The sequence below is a fragment of the Scyliorhinus torazame genome, chromosome 29 (genome assembly GCF_047496885.1).
Source record: "Scyliorhinus torazame isolate Kashiwa2021f chromosome 29, sScyTor2.1, whole genome shotgun sequence".
Classification (NCBI taxonomy): domain Eukaryota; kingdom Metazoa; phylum Chordata; class Chondrichthyes; order Carcharhiniformes; family Scyliorhinidae; genus Scyliorhinus; species Scyliorhinus torazame.
The window spans coordinates 26,880,593-26,904,392 of NC_092735.1; the positions used below are offsets into that span (position 1 = coordinate 26,880,593).

Sequence of the window (23,800 nt, forward strand, 5' to 3'; positions counted from 1 at the left end):
GGTTCTGTGAGGAAGAAATTGGAAAGGGGGAGATTTTTTTGATCGGTTGTCCTCTATACTTCCAGCAAAAACAGTGTCTAGTTTGCTCCGTCTAAAACTTTTTCTAATTTAGTCTTTTGTGAAAGCTGAATTGTGTTCCTGATGGTAGAAACTCTTAACATTTCTCTATGACCCTGAAAGGTAATTGTGACAATCGTTGGCTTGAATCTTAAATCTCATTTAGCTTTTCCCACTTGCTTCCTCCGCTGTCTCAGCAGGTCTCCATCAGTTGTGGAAGTGGAAGCTGGAAATGCTGACGATATGCAGCAAGTCAGTCCGCATCTCCCAAGAGTTAAGGATATTAATATTTCTGGATGCACGTACCTGACTTGAGCTTACTTGATAAGAAAGGATTTTAGCAAGGTTGGGAAATGAGGAAGGAAGGAAATCAGCAAGTACTTCAATCACAGTGAGAGTATTAATGAGTTGAATGACTTGCAAAGTGCCAATTAGTCTCATTTCAGTCATCGCTAAAGTCCTGGAAGGAATCTTGCTGGCGCACTGCTTAACCACTCCACTTCGATTTCTTCTAAACATATGGGAGCAAGATGCAGTAGGGGAGCTGACATTAAGATGTCTCATTGCGCTTTTTCCCGGAGTGTTATCAAACAATATTTTGAGAAGCCGAGGCTTGTGAGATATTGGGGCGCGTGACTAAAGGCTTGGCCAAAGAGGTAGGTCAATATCGAATTGTTAAATGCAATAATGGATTTTCTGCACAGTGGTGAGTGTTGAAACACTTCTGGCATTGACATGTGACCCTCAATGTAAAGATAGCTATTTGGTATTGCTGTGGACGGCGTAAATGCCACCCTTTGCACTTTTCCAATTCGGTTCTTCTCACAGTTCGATTGTGAAATAAAGGGACTGGAGTGTTCTGAAAGATAACGACAAGTGGCTGTGAGACTGTACAGTGATGTTGTCCTAAATCTTTCTCTCTCTGCCACACTGTTGAAGATTTGGGCAGCAGTAGCAGCAAATCGTTTTGGGTTTTTTTTGCTTTAAAGAAAGGCACTGGTTTGCTGAGTAAATGTTGAGGAGGGCAGGCCGACGTCGCAGCATTTTCTGCCGCACTGTGGAATGTGGGCATCTTGCTCACAACTGCTGACTTCCCTTTCTTGGCCACAATGCAGTGAGGTGGTGCAGATGGGAAAGGGGAAATCGGACTGAGCGTCACCGTTGCATGCCACTTGGTGGCTGGCATCAGAGCCAGGTCTATGCTCAATCACTAATTTCTCCCCGGATGTTTTATGTGACAAAGGGAGATGGTTAGAAAAGAGCAACGAAACGTTCTCTAAAGCAGAGCGATACCAGCCAGGACTGAGAATCAAAGTTTCCTCTGCTTGTTGACTTGAAGGCTTCGATGTGAATCGAGTTTGGAAGTCCTAAGAAATTTGAGAGATGGTTGCAGCCATTGCAAAAAAACTACTGTAATCCAGTGCCAACTTAATTTCATTTCGGTCATGGGTTGGCTTACATACCGTTACATAGAATCTCCCAACAGGCCATTTGGCCTAGATGGTGTCTGCCGGTGTTTGTACTCCAATGAGCCTCATGCCACTCTGCTCCATAACCCTTCATCTTCCCTCATGTATTCATCACGTCTCTCTTTGAACTGCTCTATGTGGCAGTGTCGTAGCGGTATTGTCACTGGACTAGTAATCCAGAGACCCAGGGTAATGCTCTGGGGACACTGGCTCGAATCCCACCAGGGCAGATGTTGGAATTTGAATTCAATAAAAATCTGGAATTAAAAGTCTAATGGCAACCATGAAACCATTTTAAATTTGTTGTTAAAAACCCACTTGGTTCACCAATGCCCTTTAGGGAAGGATATCTGCCGTCCTTACCCGGTCTAGCCTGCATGTGACTCCAGACCCACAGCAATGTGGTTGACTCTTAAATGCCCTCGGGGATGGGCAACAAATGCTGGCCCGGCCAGAGATGCCCACATCCCACGAACGATGAAAGTAGAAAAAAAAATTCTCATCACTTGGTGTAAAGAAATTCCTTTTAAATTCTTTACCTGATCTGTTAGTGACTATTGTTTTGGACTCGTCCACAAATGAAAACAGTTGCCCGCGTCCACATTTCTGAATCATAATTTGTAAAAGTTTTTCTCAAGTCTCCTCTTAGTCTTTCTTGATGATTTCATCCCTGCAATTCTAATAAGTCTTTTCTGAGCTATTTGCGGTGCTTCAGTAACCTTTTTGTAATATGGAGATCAAAACTATGCACATTACTCAATGGCCTAACCAGGGTTTAGTACAAATTAAGCATTGCCTCCCTGCTTTTTATTCTATTTTTAAACAAATTAATCCCAGTGTTTTGTCTGCATTCTTTTTGGCCTCGTCTATCTATCATAAGATGCAAGAGCAGAAGTCGGCCATTCAGCCCATTGAGTCTGCTCCACCATCTCCCCCATCGAATGAGATCATGGCTGATCTGATATGATGATCCTCAACTCCACTTTCCTACCTTAACCCGTAACCCTCGATTCCCTTACTGATTAAAAATCTGTCGACCTCGGCCTTGAAAATACTTTTTTAAAAAATTTAGAGTGCCCAATTCATTTTTTCCCAATTAAGGGGCAATTTAGCGTGGCCAATCCACCTATCCTGCACATCTTTGTGTTGTGGGGGCAAAACCCACGCAAGCACGGGGAGAATGTGCAAACTCCACACGGACAGTGACCCAGAGCCAGGATCGAATCTGAGACCTCAGCGCCTTGAGGCAGCAATGCTAACCAACGCGCCACCGTGCTGCCCTGGCCATGAACATACTTAACGAGCCAACCTCTACAGCTCTCTGCGGTAAAGAATTCCCCAGATTCACTACCCTCTGAGAGAGCAGATTCCTCCTCGTCTGTCTTGAATGAGTGACCTTTTTTTCCCGTAAAAATATACTTTATTTGTAAAATATCTGAAAGAACGTTGCAAACACTTCAAAGTAGCCACCACACAAAAAATATGCAGGTTCTCGACATACAGCTTGTTGCACTCTTGAGGTTCAATACAGTCAAAGAAACATTACAGACATCTTAAAATGGTAATTACAAATGGTGCAATGGTATTTAAGTTGTCTGCATAGATCAATTGCACTCTGAGGTGCTTCCATACAATTGCGGTACATGCAATATTCACCGTATGCATTCAACATGTGTCATACGACCTGAGGGGGTTCTATTCCCTTCCCTCAGTTCACTATGGTTGAAGGGTCTTAGACAGCGACCGTCTCCCATTGCACCTCTGCCTTGGCTGCCCCAAGCTTTAGTGCATCCCTCAGCACATTTAGATTTTTTGTCACGTGTACTGAGGTGCAGTGAGAACGATTATTCTCCGTACAGCCCAGGTAGATCATGGAAAAACATAGGACATGCGATAAATACGCAATGCAAATGCAAAGACATAGACATTGGGTGAAGCATGTGGAATATAGTGCTAACAACAGTAGAGAAGATGCATAGAGAGATCAGTTCAGTCCATAAGAGGGTCATTCAGGAGTCTGGTAACAGCGGGGAAGAAGCTGTTTTTGAATCTGTTAGTGCGCATTCTCAGACTTTTGCATCTTCTGCCCAATGGAAGGGTCTCGAAGAAAGAATAACCCAGGTGGGAGGGATCTTTGATTATGCTGCCGCTTTCCCAAGACAGCGGGAAGTGTAGACAGAGTCAATGAATGGGAGGAGGTTTTGTGTGATGGACTGGGCTGTGTTCACGACTCTGTAGTTTCTTACGGTCTTTGGCCGAACAGTTGCCATACCAGGCTGTGATTCAGCCATTTAGGATGCTTTCTATGGTGCATCAGTAAAAATTGGTAAGAGTCAATGTGGACATGCTGAATTTCCTTGAGTTTCCTGAAGTAGTAGAGGCGCTGTGGTACTTTCTTGGTTGTAACGCTGACGTGGGTGTACCGGGACAGATTGTTGGTGATGTGTACACCGAGGAATTTGAAGCTGTCAACCATCTCCTCAGCACCATTGATGCAGACAGGGGTGTGTACGATACTTTGCTTCCTGAAGTCGATGACCAGCTCCTTAGTTTTGCTGACATTACAGTAGAGATTGTTGTCGTTGCACCACACCACTAGGTTCTCTCTCCCTCCTGTACATAGCCCTGGGCTTTGAAATTTGTCAGTGTGCCACACGCAACTCTTTGCACTGGAAGACTTAACAAGTTTCGGGCTGACCAAAGAGTGGCTTTCACTGCATTATGTTTGTCTCGGTGTGCGTCCCTGGGAAGAGCCCGTAGAGCACAAGAGTCCTGTGTCACGGAGCTACTCAGGATGAACCGCGACAAAAAACACCTCGTCTCACGCCAGACCTTCTTTGCAAGGGCACATTCCACAAGGAGGTGAACAACAGTGTCTTCACCGCCATAGTTACTTCAAGGCAATGTGGGGGTGCCCCGCCATAGTTACTTCAAGGCAATGTGGGGATGGGGTAAGACTCCGGACGGGTAGGGAGTTTCTGATGGGGAAGATCTTTCTCATCTCCGAGCAACCACTTGCTCTGTGATTATGTTGATCCATTGCTACTTTTAGCAATTTGTGTATCTGTATTCCCAAATCTCTGTGTCACTCTACCACATATAATGATCTTTTTTAGTGTCACAAGTAGGCTTACATTAGCACTGTAATGATGTTACTGTGAAAATCCCCTAGTCATCACACTCTGGCGCCTGTTGAAGTACACTGAGGGAGAATTCAGGATGTCCAATTCACCTAACAGCACATCTTTCGGGACTTGTGGGAGGAAACCGGATCACCCGGAGGAAAGCCACACAGACACTGGGAGAATATGTAGACTCCACACAGACAGTGACACAAGCCGGGAATCGAACCTGGGTCCCTGGCGCTGTGAAGCAGCAGTGCTAACATCCGTGCTGCCCGTAAATATTAGTTTATTCTAAGGAATGAGTGAGTTCCTTATTCCTCATTATTGCAAAATGGACCGCTCACAATGTGCTATAGTGAAATTTATTTGTCATTTATCGATCCATACTGCATGCTTGTTTATGTTTTCCCATATTCTGGTGTGATCTTCAACATTAGGTGTACCCTTTCCCCAAATTAGGTATTTACGTAAATGGTAAGCTGCAGTGATTCCGACAAGTCGCTGTGGAACACCACTTCCCATATTCTGTTAATCTGAGGAACTTTCCACAACGCCTAAACCGTGTTTTCAGTTTTGTGGCTACCTTTAGACGCATTGTGTTACCTCGCCACACGTTCTGGCCACGGGGCATCGAGTCAAAGGGCTCCTGAAAGTCCGTGAGGGACACATCCGCTGCATTGCCTTTTCCCAACCCTTTCTGTCAATGTTTTAAAATTCGGGTGAAATCACAATGTGTCTCTCAAATTCAGTAGGTGTCACTCACCTGAGATTGGGGCCGGGGTGCATTGCTGGGGAAGTAGCTGGAGCTTTACCCTAACGTCTCACTTGGCGAAGTGCTTAATACTGGCATTTGGTGCCCAAAATGGAGGTTTTAACATTCCCCAGCACGTTTTACGCCATGTTTTACGTTCAAAAAGAAATCACACCGTTTGCATCTGTTTATCTTTTGGCAACTGATCGTTTCCCGGAATAATAATACTTTGTGCTGCTACCATGTGAATGGATTTTAAGCTGCGTGCTGACGTTTTTTTTCCAGAGCGTTACTGGATTTGGCCGACAAATGATTGAAAAAACAAAACAGCTAGTTGAATCGAAGTACACCCTTGCAAATGGCTACAGCGCAGATGCTAAGGTAGGAACGGGTCCATTTCCCTCTTCAGAGTGCACACCACACGGTTCAAGAACATGTTCTGAAGGTTCAAAATCTCTGGGAAAAGATTCACCACCCAACATCTAACCTAAACCTATATGTGCATAGTTTTTAAGTGCACGACCCCTAGTCCTGTCAATCTGTTATTAATAGGCACCACATCCAGCCCTTTCATCATTTTACATGTTGACTCGGGTTCATTCTAATCCAGTGGTTCCCGGACGTTGGGGCTCAAAGTCTTTTCCGGGTGAGTACGGCGAGGGGTTTGGAGGAGACCAAGTTGCCTCTTTTTAAACCCATCTGACGTTACGCAACCTGCAACGATCCGGCTACCTCTGAGTATTCAGCTCAGATAGCTACCTCAGGCAGGATGGGCATTGTGAGGGCAGCACGGTGGCGCAAGTGGTTCGCACGGCGCCGAGGTCCCAGGTTCGATCCCGGCTCTGGGTCACTGTCCGTGTGGAGGTTGCACATTCTCCCCGTGTGTGCATGGGTTTCGCCCCCACAACCCAAAAGATGTGCAGGGCAGGTGGGTTGGCCACGCTAAATTGCCCCTTAATTGGAAAAAATGAATTGCGTACTCTTAAATTATTTTTAAAAAAAAGAATGGGCATTGTAGGGGAAGGAGGAAGATGTATGGAAGTGACAAGTGCAAGAACACAAAAAGAGAGGAGAGGAATGATGGGTGTGAAGCAAAAGGGAAAATGCTGGAAAATCTCAGCAAGTCTGGCAGCATCTGTAGGGAGTGAAAAGAGCTATCATTTCGAGTCCGATGACTCTTTGTCAAAGCGTCATCAGACTCGAAACATTAGCTCTTTTCTCTCCCTACTGATGCTGCCAGACTTGCTGAGATTTTCCAGCATTTTCTCTTTCGTTTCAGATTCCAGCATCCGCAGTAATTTGCTTTTATCAAATGATGAGTGTGGGGGGGTTGGGGCGGAGAGAAAAAAAGCAGTGAGGGAACAGGAAAGGAGCAGGGAGAGCGGGAAAGTGGGAGAAAAGAGATCAACTAAGTCAGCCCAGAACACAATCTAATATGAGATCTTCTGGCCTTGTGGGCCTGGTACTACGCCAGATGATGTCCCGAGGCCATGATAGGCACCATATAAATGCAAGATTCTTTTTCAATTTGTTGATCATAGTGGTCATGCCAATGAAATCTTTAAAAAAAAAATAAAAAAATTTGTAATTATAAATTTAGTACCCAATTCTTTTTTTTCCACAATTAAGAGGCAATTTTGTGTGGCCAATCCACCTAGCCTGCACATCTTTGGGTTGTGGGGGTGAAACCCATGCCGATATGGGGAGAATGTGCAAACTCCAGGCAGACTGTGACCCAGGGCCGGGATTCGAACCCAGGTCCTCAGCGCTGTAGTCCCAGTGCTAACCACGCTGCCATGTGCCGCCCTATGCCAACAAATCTGAACACAAGGCTTAAATCCAAATTGCCATTATTTTGCATGCATCACAATTCGCCAAAGTCTGACATTGAATTCTTGGGGCAGTTCATTCCAAACCTCGAAGCCTGAAAAGTCGAACATAGCAGGCAAGTGAATAAGAAATACGAGTGTTAAAAGGTTTGGGCCTTCAAATACTGAATAGCTGTACCTCAGGTGCCGCAGTTGACTGTATTACCACCGAAGGGGCTTGGCAGTATTTTATCCTAGTTCCCCATCTTTTTTAAAAATTAGGTCATTTACGGTGACACCGATTCTGTGATGTGTAAACTGGGAACAGAGACTGTGGCTGAAAGCATGGCATTAGGTCGCGAGGCAGCAGAGTGGGTCTCCAGCCACTTCGTCCCTCCTATTAAGCTGGAGTTTGAAAAGGTGAGTGGAAGAAGCTAGTGTGACTTTTTGTTTTTTCTTTATTTGGTTCGGAGGAGTCCGAAAGTTTTGCGGAATTGGTCTACTCCTGTTTAGGGGCAGGAGCACAATATAAAGCATGGAAGCACATATTTGCCCTTTAGGCGATCAGTCTCCATTTCCTTTCTCTTTCAGCGTTTGTGACCATATTTGGACCTTTAAAAAAATCTTTTAAGCAAAGTTTTTTAAGAGGGTAATAATTGTTGCACTCCATACCAGATTGGGCAGCACGGTAGCATAGTGGTTAGCACGATTACTTCACAGCTCCAGGGTCCCAGGTTCAATTCCCGGCTTGGGTCACTGTCTGTGCGGAGTCTGTATGTTCTCCCCGTGTGTGCGTGGGTTTCCTCCGGGTGCTCCGGTTTCCTCCCACAGTCCAAAGATGCGCAGGTTAGGTGGATTGGCCACGATAAATTGCCCTTAGTGTTCAAAATTGCCCTTAGTGTTGGGTGGGGTTACTGGGTTATGGGGATAGGGTGGAGGTATGGGCTTGGATAGGGTGCTCTTTCCAAGAGCCGGTGCAGACTCGATGGGCCGAATGGCCTCCTTCTGCACTGTAAATTCTATGAAATTGAATTGTTACACTCCATACCAAATTGAATTTAACCCACTTCGAGTGGTGCCGATGTTCAAGCTGTTTTTGCTAGCATTTAAGTTTGTTCTGCATCCATAAACTTATTTTATAAAAGCATGGAGATTATTTTACTTTTGAAGTCATTTCACGGTGTATATTCTTTTATAAAATAAATTTAGAGTACCCAATTTTTTTTTTTCCCCAATTAAGGGACAATTTAGCGTAGCCAATCCATCTTACCTGCACATCTTTGGGTTGTGAAACCCATGCAGACACGGGGAGAATGTGCAAACTCCACACGGACAGTGACCAGGGGCCGGGATCGAACCCGGGTCCTCTGCGACGTTGGCAGCAGTGCTAACCACTGCCCCACCGTGCTGCTCCCTTTTTTTAAAAATCACTCAGAACGTGAACATTAGAGCTGGGAATTTGACTCCTGAACCTCTCCATCTCTACCTCTTTTTCCTCCTTTTAGATGACCATTAAAATACCCACCCCTTGACTAAACTTTTGATATGTGCCCCTCATATCGCCTTCTGTGGCTTGATGTCAAATTTTGTTCGATAACACTCCCATGGGGAACCTTGGTGGGGGGGAATTAGTTTATTTTGTCACAGGATGTCAAGGACAATAAGTTTGGCCTTTCCCTTGGAGAGGTAATGTTGACTAACCCTTCCCCTTTACCAGATGGCGGCAGATAATCCTTTTGCAAATGTGTATTTTAGGTATATTTCCCATATCTGCTGATCAACAAGAAGCGCTACGCTGGTTTATACTTTTCCTCCAGCCCAAACACCCATGATAAGATGGATTGTAAAGGCATCGAGACGGTGAGAAGGGATAATTGCCCACTGGTAGCCAACCTTATCAATACCTGTCTTCAGAAGATTCTAATTGACAGGTAATTACAATCTGCATTATTTTCTATTTTAATAAATCTCAATCTGGAAGATTTACTTGCCCATTGAATGTGATTATGTCGGGTGTAATGAGATGCGAGACCTGAGGAAAGGGTCGATTGAAGATTGCAGTCATTGCAAACAATGCTCAAGATTGAATTCACAGCAGAAAGGGCGGATGGAGGTCCCCGAACTCAACGTTAAATATTTAGCACTTGAGATAATATCAAAAAAAGGCAGGTTTTTTTTTTAGTTCCCAAGTAATTGACGTTGGTCGTGATCTCACCAATTCCGTTTTCAAACCTGCACCTCATTCAGAAGACCCGACACTTCGGCCGATTTCTGACTTTGTCGTTGGTGTATGGTCAGAATGTTGTATCGACTGAGACAGTTCAAAGCAACTTTTCCTACTTTGCGTATAATGAGTCTCCTGTGCTTTGCAAAATCTGCCAATTAGGCCATTAAAAAATCCAATTAGACATGCAGACAGTCCAATTAATCTTAACCATTAAACAAGGTGCCTGATTGGAATCTGAGTGTTACATGGCAAGGGATGCAGCATCAGAGTCTGTACTTAAAGTTTGAAAGATTTGACAAGACTTGCTACTTGAGGTTTGGAAGCCATTGCACTGTTTGAGGTGAATCTCTACCCGTTGAGGTTGGTGCAATTATTTTCTCCCACATTGCCTCCCTCTCCATTGAGCCAGTAGATAACCATAAGAATGTCAATACCAGAGGCTGTTTTTATCTTTTTATATAAATTTAGAGCACCCAATTCATTTTTCCAATTAAGGGGCAATTTAGCGTGGCCAATCTACCTACCCTGCACATCTTTGGGTTTGGGGGCGAAACCCACGCAAATAAGGGGAGAATGTGCAAACTCCACGCGGACAGTGACCCAGAGCCGGGATCGAACCTGGGATCTCGGCGCCGTGAGGCAGCAGGGCTAACCCAGTGCGCCACCATGCCGCCCTCAGAGGCTGTTTTTGACTCGCAGAGTGCCATCTGAAGGAGTGACTCTAGGCGACACCTGAAATAGAGACAAAAGAGCAAAAAAATAATAATTTCATACATGGGGGCAAAATACACGCCAGAGGTCTCACAGGCTACACTTGTATTCTATAACAGGGATCCAACGGGAGCAGTGGAGCATGCAAAGGAAGTTATCTCCGATTTGTTGTGCAATCGGATCGACACCTCGCAGCTTGTGATTACAAAGGAGCTCACGAGGACGGCAGATGAGTATGCAGGGAAGCAAGCCCACGTGGAGCTGGCAGAAAGGTAGCTTTGTCCGTCTAATTTCAGGACTTTACACCCCTCCCCTTCCATTTTCCTTGCAGGTGTTGAGTCTTACTAAGGTCTGGTTCTATAGGTGTTGGCAGTCCTCGGGTACCTCACTCAAGTAGCCATTGTTCGTGCACAAGGCTGGATGGAGAGCGTTAGCAGGCCTGGTCCGTGCAGCCAAATCCAGTTCTGTTCAATCCTTTTTTTTAAAAAAAAAATGTAGTGTACCCAATTCATTTTTTTTTCCCCAATTAAGGGGCAATTTAGCGTGTTCAATCCACCTACCCTACACATCTTTCGGTTGTGGGGGTGAAACCCACGCAAACACTGGGAGAATGTGGAAATTCCACACGGACAGTGACTCAGAGCCGGGATCGAACCTGGGGCCTCGGCACCATGAGGCAACACTGCTATCTCACTGCACCACCGTGCTGCTCTGGGATTCCATTTTTAAATGGCGTCCCGATCTCTGGAGCCTCCCAAGTGATCCCCGACCACCCCCTCCCTCCCCCAAACTTAAGTGCAGTACAGGAGGACCCCCATAGTCCCCGCCATGGCAGTGCCACTTGGGCACATTGGCAATGCCAGTCTGGCACCCAGGTGGCACTGCCATGGTGGCACCAGCAGTGCCAGGGTATCACCCTAACCAAAGGGCATGCACCTGTGGGTGTCCCCGATCCCTTGGGAGACCCCCATGAGTGCCATTCCATCTGGGCCTCATTTCTGGAGACCAGCACGGAACAGCGCTCACCTGAGGTCTCCGAGGCCCAGTTCTGTTCAATCCTGACATGTGTCCCCCCCCACCCCACTAATACAGCAAGGAAACAGCACGGGGTGGAAATCATGTTTTTATATTCTTCCGAGCCAGGAGGAAAACTGGCTGTCCCCTTCTGAGCTTAACTAACTTGGCACTGATCATCTGATCAAAACTTGTTTTGCAGTCGTGACTCTGGGGGAAGTACTCCTGCCTCTGATTCAGACAACTGATGGTTCAAGTCCCTCCCCAGGGATTTGGGCACATAATCTATGCGAACATTCCAGTGAAATACCGAGAGAGTGCTGCACTGCTGGAAGTGCTGTCTTGAAATGAAATGAAAATGAAATGAAATGAAAATCGCATATTGTCACAAGGAGACTTCAAATGGAGTTACTATGACAAGCCCCTAGTCACCACATTCCGGCGCCCGTTCGGGGAGGCTGGTACGGGAATTGAACCCGCGCTGCTGGCCTGCCTTGGTCTGCTTTAAAAGCCAGCTATTTAGCCCTGTGCTAAACCAGCCCCATCTCTCAGATGAGATGGCAAACGTGAGGCCTTGTCTACCTTCTCAGATGGGCTCAATAGATCTCGTGACACTATTTTGGAAGGATGGCAAGGGAATTCTCCTCTATATCCTGTAAATATTTGCCCATCAAACAAACCTCAAATCACAGATTATCTAGTCGTTGCCACTTTGGGCTGTTTGTGGAACCTGACTCTGCATAAATTGGCCGCCACTTTCCTGTGTTACAACAGTCACTGCACTTTTTTAAAAAACGGCACAAGGTGCTTTGGAAAATCCCACGGTTGTGAAGACACTATGGGCACGATCTAACGGAAAAGTTTCTAAGTGTGGCGGGTTTTACTGAGAGTTTCCCGCCGACTTAGTCGGCGAGTTCCCAACCACTGTCTAACGACACTTGGTCACTTGTTGGTCCGTGGGGAGTTTCACACCAGTTTAGCCCACACTTGACCACCCAGGCCCCTCCGATGGCCTGGGAGAACCCCAACGGGTGTGTCTCCGCCTGGTCCTCGTTTGTGTGGACCAGTACTGGAGGGCTGCCGGCCGGGGCCTCCCTGGGGAGGCCGGGAGTGCTCGCCGAATTCAGTTCAAAACCGACTTCAGCGAGCGTGGCTTGGTCACACCCATTATGGGCGGGAGCCTGATCCCGACGCCTCGTGAGATCTGGATGGATCTTGCGAGGCGTATTGGCTGCCGGGAAGTGCGCGGGGTGGGGGTTCACCTGGCATCGACCGGCCGCGCTCCTGTTCGAGCGTGGCGGGGCCGGTAGATTGCACTCCATATGTACGCAAGCTCTTTTTAAAATAGTTTTTGAAACACTTTTAACTCGAGTTGATCCCAAAAGGTGGCATGCAGAACCTCAAAGCAAAAAGGGGGTTGATGAACATCCTGACTGAATACCTGTAGGGATAAAGGAAGTGTTTTGACAACTCTTTGTGACTGTGATAATAGCAAGTTCTGAGAGTTGTCCAGTTATGTTGTACGAAGAATAGTCCATTAAGTGTATCCGCGGGGAATTGACTGGTAGCGAGCAAATGCAGGCAGGCGCTTCTGTGCTGGTTCCCTTCGGGCTTTGAACCCCATGCCAAAGTATCAAAATTGCACGCATTATTTTGAACAAGTTCAAGCAGATTTGGCTAATATCGCAATACAGAGCGGGAATGCCATGTTTGGAAATGCATCTTGTTTTGTTTCCACCGAGGTGCCAGAATCGTTGACCTGTGTCTTGCAGGAAATTCAGAAATAGCAACTCGAGGCTGGGTCACACAGCAGCTGCAAGACCAGAAGCCGTTGCACAAAATTAAAAAAATGTTGCTTTGAGATAAAATTGCTCAGATTTCCTGTGACCAAAGCGACCTTTAATATGTTTTTAAAAAAATGTTCAACCACAATTGACGCTGGAGGGAGGGGGAAAATGAACCACCCTAATCAATATTTGTAGCGGAAAATGTATTGAAATAGAAAGGTATTATTTGTATAATGCCTTATTGCATCTCTCCACATGCAATATATTGCTTTAAAATGCACCACCTGGAAAGTTGAGGGCAGCAAGTGCATTGGTAAAACATTGCCTCCAAATTCTTTATTTACGTTGCGCATACATCCCAACTTGGATATGCATCGCTGTTCAATGTTGCTGGATCAAAATCCTGGATCTCTCTCGGGGTCGCATGGTTTCTGGTTGGGGTGGAGAGTTTATATACCATAATGCGCAAAGTATCACAATTGTGTGGAACAAGATGGAAGAACCAGAGGTTCTTTACCTGTCCATCTTTGTTTGTATACTTAGGAAGTAGGTAGAATGAACAAGCGTGGCAAAGCAGGCTCAGTGGTACAGATGTTCTGTTTTGTTTTTTGTGTCTCTTTTGCGCCCTTTTAAAAGAGAGAATTTGGTGCCATTAGTGTGGCTGCCCCAGTCAAATGTTCACCGAGAACAGAGTTGAATCTTGTTGCATTCTGCCTGTCTGCCTGTATCAGTTGGGGCCATGCACACACCCCCGCTCCCAAGGGCAGAGGGGCCTTGTGGATGCAGCTCGCTGAACGCATTGCTGTCAAACCAGAAAAAAAGGTACAGAAGTCACGCATCGTTAACAGCCTGGCCCGTTCTCATCGCCCTCGCTTTAGAGCTCATGTCCGATGCAGGTGCTCGGGCAGTGATGTCTTATTTTAGAATTACTCAGACCCACGCAAGGGATTGTGGGGCTTTCCTTTACACAGTTGTGGCTTCTTTGTGGGCAGTGGGTAATCGTTGTAATCAAGACGCCTATTTTTAGTATAGTTGGTGCTGTTCAATTTTTTTTCTTTTTCTGTCTTTTGCTCTCACATCATCACAAGACTTTTTTCAGATTCACCATGAGCAAGGTTCCCTTCAGCGTGACGGGCGTTGTTGAGCACTTTCAGGACCCATCCTCGTCCATGTTTTTTAAGTGAGGGATCAGCCTAGGGAGATCTTTGTAAAACTTTAAGATGTTGCTGCTTTAGAGTGTCCATTTCCTTTGTTTTTAAGTATCTCACCACAAAGGAAGGACGGTAAAAAGAGGGAAAATCGACCGTGGATATCTAAGGAAATAAGGGAGAGTATCAAATTGAAGGAAAAAACATACAAAGTAGCAAAGATCAGTGGGAGACTAGAGGACTGGGAAATCTTTAGGGGGCAACAGAAAGCTACTAAAAAAGCTATAAAGAAGAGTAAAATAGATTATGAGAGTAAACTTGCTCAGAATATAAAAACAGATAGTAAAAGTTTCTACAAATACATAAAACAAAAAAGAGTGGCTAGGGTAAATATTGGTCCTTTAGAGGATGAAAAGGGAGATTTAATAATGGGAGATGAGGAAATGGCTGAGGAACTGAACAGGTTTTTTGGGTCGGTCTTCACAGTGGAAGACACAAATAACATGCCAGTGACTGATGGAAATGAGGCTATGACAGGTGAGGACCTTGAGAGGATTGATATCACCAAGGAGGTAGTGATGGGCAAGCTAATGGGCTAAAGGTAGACAAGTCTCCTGGCCCTGATGGAATGCATCCCAGAGTGCTAAAAGAGATGGCTAGGGAAATTGCAAATGCACTAGTGATAATTTACCAAAATTCACTAGACTCTGGGGTGGTCCCGGCGGATTGGAAATTAGCAAACGTGACACCACTGTTTAAAAAAGGAGGTAGGCAGAAAGTGGGTAATTATAGGCCAGTGAGCTTAACTTCGGTAGTAGGGAAGATGCTGGAATCTATCATCAAGGAAGAAATCGCGAGGCATCTGAATGGAAATTGTCCCATTGGACAGACGCAGCATGGGTTCATAAAGGGCAGGTCGTGCCTAACTAATTTAGTGGAATTTTTAGAGGACATTAACAGTGTGGTAGATAACGGGGAGCCAATGGATGTGGTATATCTGGATTTCCAGAAAGCCTTTGACAAGGTGCCACACAAAAGGTTGTTGCATAAGACAAAGGTGCATGGCATTAAGGGGAAAGTAGGAGCATGGATAGAGGATTGGTTAATTAATAGAAAGCAAAGAGTGGGGATTAATGGGTGTTTCTCTGGTTGGCAATCAGTAGCTAGTGGTGTCCCTCAGGGATCAGTGTTGGGCCCACAACTGTTCACAATTTACATAGATGATTTGGAGTTGGGGACCAAGGGCAATGTGTCCAAGTTTGCAGACGACACTAAGATAAGTGGTAAAGCAAAAAGTGCAGAGGATGCTGGAAGTCTGCAGAGGGATTTGGACAGGCTAAGTGAATGGGCTAGAGTCTGGCAGATGGAATACAATGTTGACAAATGTGAGGTTATCCATTTTGGTAAGAATAACGGCAAAAGGGATTATTATTTAAATGATAAAAAATTAAAACATGCTGCTGTGCAGAGAGATCTGGGTGTGCTAGTGCATGAGTCGCAGAAAGTTGGTTTTCAGGTGCAGCAGGTGATTAAGAAGGCAAATGGAATTTTGTCCTTCATTGCTAGAGGGATGGAGTTTAAGACTAGGGAGGTTATGCTGCAATTGTATAAGGTGTTAGTGAGGCCACACCTGGAGTATTGTGTTCAGTTTTGGTCTCCTTACTTGAGAAAGGACGTACTGGCACTGGAGGGTGTGCAGAGGAGATTCACTAGGTTAATCCCAGAGCTGAAGGGGTTGGATTACGAGGAGAGGTTGAGTAGACTGGGACTGTACTCGTTGGAATTTAGAAGGATGAGGGGGGATCTTATAGAAACATATAAGATTATGAAGGGAATAGATAGGATAGATGCGGGCAGGTTGTTTCCACTGGCGGGTGAAAGCAGAACTAGGGGGCATAGCCTCAAAATAAGGGGAAGTAGATTTAGGACTGAGTTTAGGAGGAACTTTTTCAACCAAAGGGTTGTGAATCTATGGAATTCCTTGCCCAGTGAAGCAGAAGAGGCTCCTTCATTAAATGTTTTTAAGATAAAGATAGATAGTTTTTTGAAGAATAAAGGGATTAAGGGTTATGGTGTTCGGGCCGGAAAGTGGAGCTGAGTCCACAAAAGATCAGCCATGATCTCATTGAATGGCGGAGCAGGCTCGAGGGGCCAGATGGCCTACTCCTGCTCCTAGTTCTTATGTTCTCAGAATAGAATAGAATAGAATTTGCAGTGCAGAAGGAGGCCATTTGGCCCATCGGGTCTGCACCACCCTTGGAAAGAGCACCCTACCCAAGCCCTCATCTCCACCCTCCCTGTAACCCAGTAACCCCACCCAACCATTTTTTTGAACACTAAGGGCAATTTAACATGGCCAATCCACCTAACCTGCACATCTTTGGACTGTGGGAGGAAACCGGAGCACCCGGAGGAAACCCACGCAGCCGCGAGGAGAACATGCAGACTCCGCTCGGACAGTGACCCAAGCCGGGAATCGAACCTGGGACCCTGGCGCTGTGAAACAACAGTGCTAACCACTAAGCTACCGTGCTGAAGACGCTGACTCTTGCTAGGGGATGCTGCCTTGGGCAGCATTGTCACAAATTACCCAAGCCTCTATTCTTTATGTATAGGCCTTACCTATGTGTACTGGAAAGCTGCTCATCTTGCACCTTTTTCAAGTGCATTTTCTGTCAGCCATAATTGGACGGAATAGATTTTATGTTTCCCCTGCACCCCTCCCTACCCGCTCCCCCCAGGATTCTAAGGCAAAGTGTGGCATCTTTGCCACTACTCCAGCTGAAACCAGCTAGCTTGGTATAGACCAGAAATTGAATCTTGGACCCTCTGATCTGTTTAGCTTCAAGTCTAATCGTATTAATGCCAGCAAGGACTCGGGCAGACCTGTGACGATTCAGATTGTCAAGTTCTGTTATGTGCATCAACCCTTCATCACCAAGCAGAAATGTTTAATTGTAAATCGTCTTGGTTGAAGGGCTCTCCGGTAACTCTGTTTATGGATTTGGGGATGTATTTTCCAACATGAAACTGAACCTTTCGAGTTTGGATCCCTCGTGTGCGCGCGAAGTTCACAAATCTTAGACGGGGGAAGACAGTGCAGGTGTCACATCTCTGCTTACCACCCCAGGATTGAGGTGAAAAATGTGACCAGATTTCCTGCTCCTGATCACAATCTCAGTCCTTGTTGGGAAAGACATTTGGGCCAATCCACAATGTCTCCCAGAGGTTAATCGCCTGTTGAATCTCGCCACCTTGGTTCAAACATGAAAGGTGGCCTTCCGGCTGATATTGGGTGACAGGCCCTGTACAAATCAACCCTGTCAAAAAGGAAAGAGTTTTGTGTGAAGGAGGTGTACCTGATTACTTCACAAATGCATGTCTTTTTGAAAAGTTAAACTGAATTAAACTTTCAGTGACTCTCTTAAAGTCAGATTGCAATTGATTCCTGCAAATCAGCAGGTCTCTGCTTTGTTTCCTGTGGAAATTTACCTCAACAGGGAGTCCAGTTTTCAATAATAATCTTTATTGTCACAAGTAGGCCTACATTAACACTGCAATGCAGTTACTGCGAGAAGCCCCTAGTAGCCATATTCAGGTATACAGAGGGAGAATCCAGAATGTTCAGTTTACCTAACAGCACGTCTTTCGGGAATTGTGGGAGGAAACCGGAGCACCCGGAGGAAACCCACGCAGACACGGGGAGAGTGTGCAGATTCCGCACAGACAGTGACCCAAGCCAGGAATTGAACTTGGGACCCTGGCGCAGTGAAGCAACAGTGCTAACCACTGTGCAGAAAACATGGAGTGCAAATTTGATGATTTTTACAAAAAACATTAGTTGCCAGTGTTCAGTCTGTCAGCTTGGCTTTATTAGTAAATGAACTTGTAATCAAAGTAGCACTGATCATTGAGGGAGATGCTTTCCCTCCAGTGCGACATTAATCAGAATGTATCTATGTGCAGCTATTAGTTTGTGCTTGTAATGGATGTTATGCTTGCTGACCAGGAGAAATAAAGTCATTCTTGGTGAAAAGCATTTAGAGATTCTTCTGCCACTGGGCCACGGTGCCATATAAATGCAAATGCTTAATTTTTTTTTGATGTGGAGATGCCGGCGTTGGACTGGGGTGAGCACAGTACGAAGTCTTACAACACCAGGTTAAAGTCCAACAGGTTTGTTTCGATGTCACTCGCACTCGAAGTGACATCGAAACAAACCTGTTGGTAATTTTTTTTTAAAATGGCGTTTGCGGATAAGAGTAGATATTTCCATCGTTTTGTTTTGAAAACTATAATCTGGTGAATTTCAATCTTTCGTGGCAGCTCTAAAACGCTCCCAGTGTATGAGCTTTGTCATGGGCTTCATGGCAAATAATTGTACCTGCTACTTGAGCCCTTTTCCACTGTAACCAGGAAACAGTTGCTGACCATTGTGAAAAATGCAGCTTGCAGTTCCACCTTCAGCTAACCCTGATATGCTTGTGGGACCCTAATATGCTTTTAAATCGATTATGATGGAGAGCTGTTTTAGCAACAAAAGAAAATATCCTTAGTTTTCATTTAACACTATTTAAATAGCAATTAGAAAGTGCTCATCATCCTGACTGTTAAATACCGAACTGTCATTAAATACTGAATTTATTTCCTCGCACCCTGCTCTACTGTGCCACGGTCTGTGCTGGGCGAGGTTATATTCAGGTAATAATTAGTCTGCGATCACCCCTCGCACTATGCCAAACTGGAGTTTTTCATGAGCTGGCATAGTCTTGCAGATACAACCTCATCTTCAAAAATGTGGACAGCCTACAGTGTCAAGGCATCCTGTGTGTTTGGCATTATTCCTAATTTTGATTTGATTTATTATTGTCACATGTATTAGTATACAGTGAAAAGCATTGTTTCTTGCATGCTATGCAGACAACTCATACCGTACATAGGGAAGGAAGGAGAGACAGCAGAATGGAATGTTACAGTCATAGCTAGAGTGTAGAGAAAAGATCAACTGAATAGGTAGGTCCATTCAAAGTTTGATTTTAATTTTGAAAGAGTAAGTCTCCACTTAAGTAGAATGAAGTATCATCTGGGGTCACTATGTCAATCCCACCACAGTGATGGGATTGTGTGCCAGTAAGTGCCAAGACCACAAAAGTTGGTTAGGGAATAGCAACTAATTTAGACACTTGAATCGTTTGGCAGGCATCAACTTTTAAAACTTAAAATCAACTGCAAGTGTGTGTGTTTTGATCCATTCCTGGTCTCTGCCACCACGTAGGATGCGAAAGCGAGATGCTGGCAGTGCGCCTAACCTTGGAGACAGAGTGCCCTATGTGATCGTCAGTGCTGCAAAAGGTGCAGCGGCCTACATGAAGTCTGAGGTACGGATGTTTCACTTTGCTTTTAAGTTTGTTCTCGCGGAGTGGTCAACCCTGGCAAAGTGGAATTCATAGCCTATTCCTCGTTCTTTTGGTAAACTAATGGCATTCTCCTTGAACGACTGCAATGCTTATGGTAAGGGTGCGCGCCCCCCCCCCCCCGATAGCGTCGGGTGGTGAATGCCAGGAATAATGAAAAAGGACTGGAGCCTTTCAATTCCCCAATCTCCTGAAACACTCAGCTGATCTGATGCTCTTGAAACCACGGCAGCCATTTGCGCGCATCGAGCTCCCACGAGCTGTAACTAGGTAATTACTGATAATCCGTTGTCAACCTGATGTTGACAGTGAAGGAACGGTGATAAATGCCTACGTCGGGATGTTCGAGGGAACATTTAAGGTGATTGTGTTCGCTTTGTGCTGCTCCTCTGCCTGGGTGGCAGTCATTGCAGGTTAGATGGTACTGATGGTGCACAGTGGTTAGCACTGTTGCTTCACAGCGCCAGGGACCCGGGTTCGAATCCTGGCTTGGGTCACTGTCTGTGCGGAATCTGCACGTTCTCCCCGTGTCTGTGTGGTTTCCCCCCGGATGCTCCGGTTTGCTCCAAAAAGTCCCGAAAGTCGTGCTTGTTACTTGAATTGGACATTCTGAATTCTCCCTCTGTGCACCCAAACGTGTGGCGACTAGGGGCTTTTCACAGTAACTTCATTGCAGTGTTAATGTGAGCCTACTTGTGACGACAATAAAGATTAATTTTATTATGTAGTAAACATGGTTGCTGCTGTGCATTCTGCATGCTGCTATTGCAGTGCGCCCGTGGTGGAGAGAGGGCATAGAGAGTTCAGACCAATAGGCAAAGCACCTGAACCTTGATGATGTCATACATTTTGAAAGCTTCAGCTGTACCTCTCCAGACAAGTGGCAAATATCCCGATATATTCTTAACTTGAGCAATTTAGGTATTGTGAGATAGGAGATGAGGTGCTGGCCCTGGAACACACAACCTCACACGCCTTAGTGAGCCTTGGATGTTTTTATTCTGTATGTTGCATAGTGTGCTGTCTTTTTCCTATATTTCAGTTTCTAATTCCGTACCTTTTTTATATCGGGAAACGCAGAGGGAGTTGTAAACAAAGCTGCAGTTGGAGGAACTGTACAAAATGCATCTACAGTGGTTGTTTTTTTTGTGAAAGCTAATGAGTCCCACCCTTTTTTTTTTTCTTTTCAATTTTCTACCCATTTGGGGTTCATAGACACCTGCTGCCACCAGTACCCAAATAAAATGGGTTCTTGGAACAGTTGGCAGGCCATTCAACCATATAGAGTGCCTGGTCCTCTCCTGCCTAAGTTGTATATGGATGCCACACTTTTCAGCAGAGGTTAACAGATGTCAGCTGATGTCCTGGCTGATTTTCCCTCTTCCTAGCTGGTGGATGCTTCATTTGACCAGCAATAGCTCTCTCTCTCTGTCTCTCTGCAATAGAGAAGCCTGGTAAAAATTCCTTCACTGAGGTGATCCCTCAATGCTTCTACCTGCTCATTCTGCACTGCTTGCGAAGCCAGTCCACCGAAACGTGCAATCAGAGATTTTGTTTTCCTGTTCCCACCTATCACCTACCCAGCCTTTCCAAAAGGGATGCCATAGCATTTAGGTGAATGCGAGAGAAGTTGAAGTTAGTGACTGCCTTCTGAGAGTGTTTTTGGGAACCCTCCCCATTGTGGTATCAGCCATGTAGTGATTGGGGAAGTGAGCCTTTGAGCACTTGTTCTCTTTTTTTCAGTTTTGTGAAAGTATTTCCTTATTTTCTGTACACATTTAATTGATCACTTAACTTCCTCGGCTCAAAGAGAAAGTTGAGTGGTTTTGGTGTTTGTGTTGTATCAGGTGTGTTTCCCATCCTACAGTAGTGTAGGGGGATGCCCATATCTATAAAACCTAATAAGGCAAAGAATCAGCAGCCAGCGACAAACCACAAGGGAGCTGTGCTTTGTTGTCCATTGCAGCAAGCTAGTACTTACTAAAAAGAAAAAAGCCTTTTTTTAAACTAGTTCTGACACTCTTTTTAATAGACGTTTTGAAGTGAAACCGTTTACGCTAGCAGAAGGATCAATAACCAGGGACACGGATTTAAGATAATTAGCAAAGAAACTGGAGGGGCAATGAGATTTTTTTTTAAATGTATTCGTTCATGGGACGTGGGTGCCGCAGGCTGTGCCAGCATTTATTGCCCATCCCTAATTGCCCTTGGAGAGGGGGGTGGGGGGGGGGACGGGACAGTTCAGAGTCAACCGCACTGCTATGGGTCTGGAGTCACGTGTAGGCCAGACCGGGTAAGGACGACAGATTTCCTTCCCTAAAGGATATTAGTGAACCAGATGGGTTTTTACGACAATCTACAACAATTTCATGGACTTTTAATTTCAGAATTTTTTATTTAATTCAAATTTCACCATTTGCAGTGGCGGGATTTGAACCTGGGTCCCCAGAACATTACTCTGGGTCTCTAGTTGACTAGTGCAGTGACAATATCACTGCGCCACTGTGGTGAATGGAACTACTGTTAATTCACCAGTGCACTGTGATATCATGTTACTGCTGTAGCGTGTTACGTTATGTGTTTAACCCTGTGGGCTCCACCTATGGGCCATTGTACGGCTTCACCCACAGGGGGATATGTCGGGGCATGTACGGGCTCGCCCATGGCTCCACCCCTTACAGGAAGTATAAAGGCAGCTGACCTGCGGGGCCGCATTCATTGTTGTACCGGTCACAGGCAGGCTCAGTTGTAAGTTGATTAAAACCACGGTTTACTTCTCAACGTGTCTCTCAGTGAATTGATGGTCGCATCAGCCACCACCTCCCCTGAAAACAGTGAGTGATGACAGCCTGGATGGATTACCTGTTAGGGTGGTGAATAAAAATTCAGGAGTAACTTTCAAAGAAAAATTGGATATATACTCAAAGAAAACATTTTTAAGGCTATGGGAAAAGAGTAGAGGTAGTGGGAATACATGAAATGAAAAAATGAAATGAAAGTCGCTTATTGTCACAAGTAGGCTTCAAATGAAGTTACTGTGAAAAGCCCCTAGTCGCCACATTCCGGTGCCTGTTCGGGGAGGCTGGTACGGAAATTGAAACCTGCTGGCCTACCTTGGTCTGCTATGGCTCTTTCGAAGAGCATGATTGCTGCATGCCTTCTTCTGTACTGTTTGATCCTATGATGACTTTTTCAGTTTGAGCACTCCCATGGTTGGATATAGCATGGACTAATGCAGAGCAGGGCTCCCTTTCCTCTGCCCCAGTTTTGTCTCCTTGCCCCATTCTCAGAAGTGTCCCTACCCCAGAGTTTGCCGCTTCCCAGTTCAGGCATCCTGTCACTCCTCGGTGAGCTTGCCAATTGGTTTTTCACTGAGGGTCCATGTCTATTGGTAGCTGGATTGAGACTACGGAAATTCCTTTCGCATAAAAACCTTTACCACCAAATGTCCTTAACAGCTGTTTAAGAGCTCATGCGGAGGAATTGTCGGGGAGTGCTATGCTATATTGTTGCAACAGAGTTATGTGAGTTACACACTTCTAAGGTACTAATTTAATATTTCTTTTAATAGTGGTGTTTGGGAGAAGGATCAAGCAAAAAGAGTATTTGTGTATTTGTGAATATGTGGTAATTATAAGTACAATTGATTAAGATTATCATCTTTATTGTCACAAATAGGATTACATTAACACTGCAAAGCCCCTTGTCCCCACACTCCGGCGCCTGTTCGGGTACACAGAGGGAGAATTTGGAATGCCCAATTCACCTAACAAGCACGTCTTTCGGGATTGCGGGAGGAAACCGGAGCACCCGGAAGAAACCCGTGCAGACTCCGCATATGCCAGGAATCGAACCCTATCCCAGTAATCCAACCTATCCTTTTTGGACACTCAGGGCCGCACCTGCACATCTTTGGACTGGGGGAGGAAACCGGAGCACCCGGAGGAAACCCACGCAGACACGGGGAGAACGTGCAGACTCGGCACAGACAGTTACCCAAGCCGTGAATCGAACCTGGGAACCTAGTGCTGTGAAGCAACAGTGCTAACCGCTGCGCATAGAATTGTTTGGCTACTCTGAAGGCCCAGCTTATGAAGAAAGGTTAAAAGGCTCCAGCTTTAATCCACGATCTTTGCGGAGCCAGCCACTGCCGTGAGGATAATTGGGAATGGGCAGCAAATGCCGGCCTTGCCAGTGACGCACACATCCCAGGAAAGAATAAAAGAAAAGCTGATGTCACTTGGGCAGCAATTAGTGGTGGGACTGGGGAATCCATCTGAGGATCTCCC

General features: G+C 45.5%; 1 protein-coding gene across 2 annotated transcripts in view; it reads left to right on the forward strand.

Annotated features, from left to right (window-relative positions):
• LOC140403966 (DNA polymerase delta catalytic subunit-like) overlaps positions 1 to 23,800 on the forward strand; it is a 306,416-nt gene that overhangs the window by 250,879 nt on the left and 31,737 nt on the right. For both annotated transcript variants that reach the window (XM_072492263.1, XM_072492264.1), the window contains exons 27-31: positions 5,688 to 5,783; positions 7,493 to 7,630; positions 8,966 to 9,141; positions 10,268 to 10,420; positions 19,373 to 19,475. In XM_072492263.1, the coding sequence (XP_072348364.1) occupies positions 5,688 to 5,783; positions 7,493 to 7,630; positions 8,966 to 9,141; positions 10,268 to 10,420; positions 19,373 to 19,475 (666 nt within the window). The remainder of the gene's footprint in view (positions 1 to 5,687; positions 5,784 to 7,492; positions 7,631 to 8,965; positions 9,142 to 10,267; positions 10,421 to 19,372; positions 19,476 to 23,800) is intronic.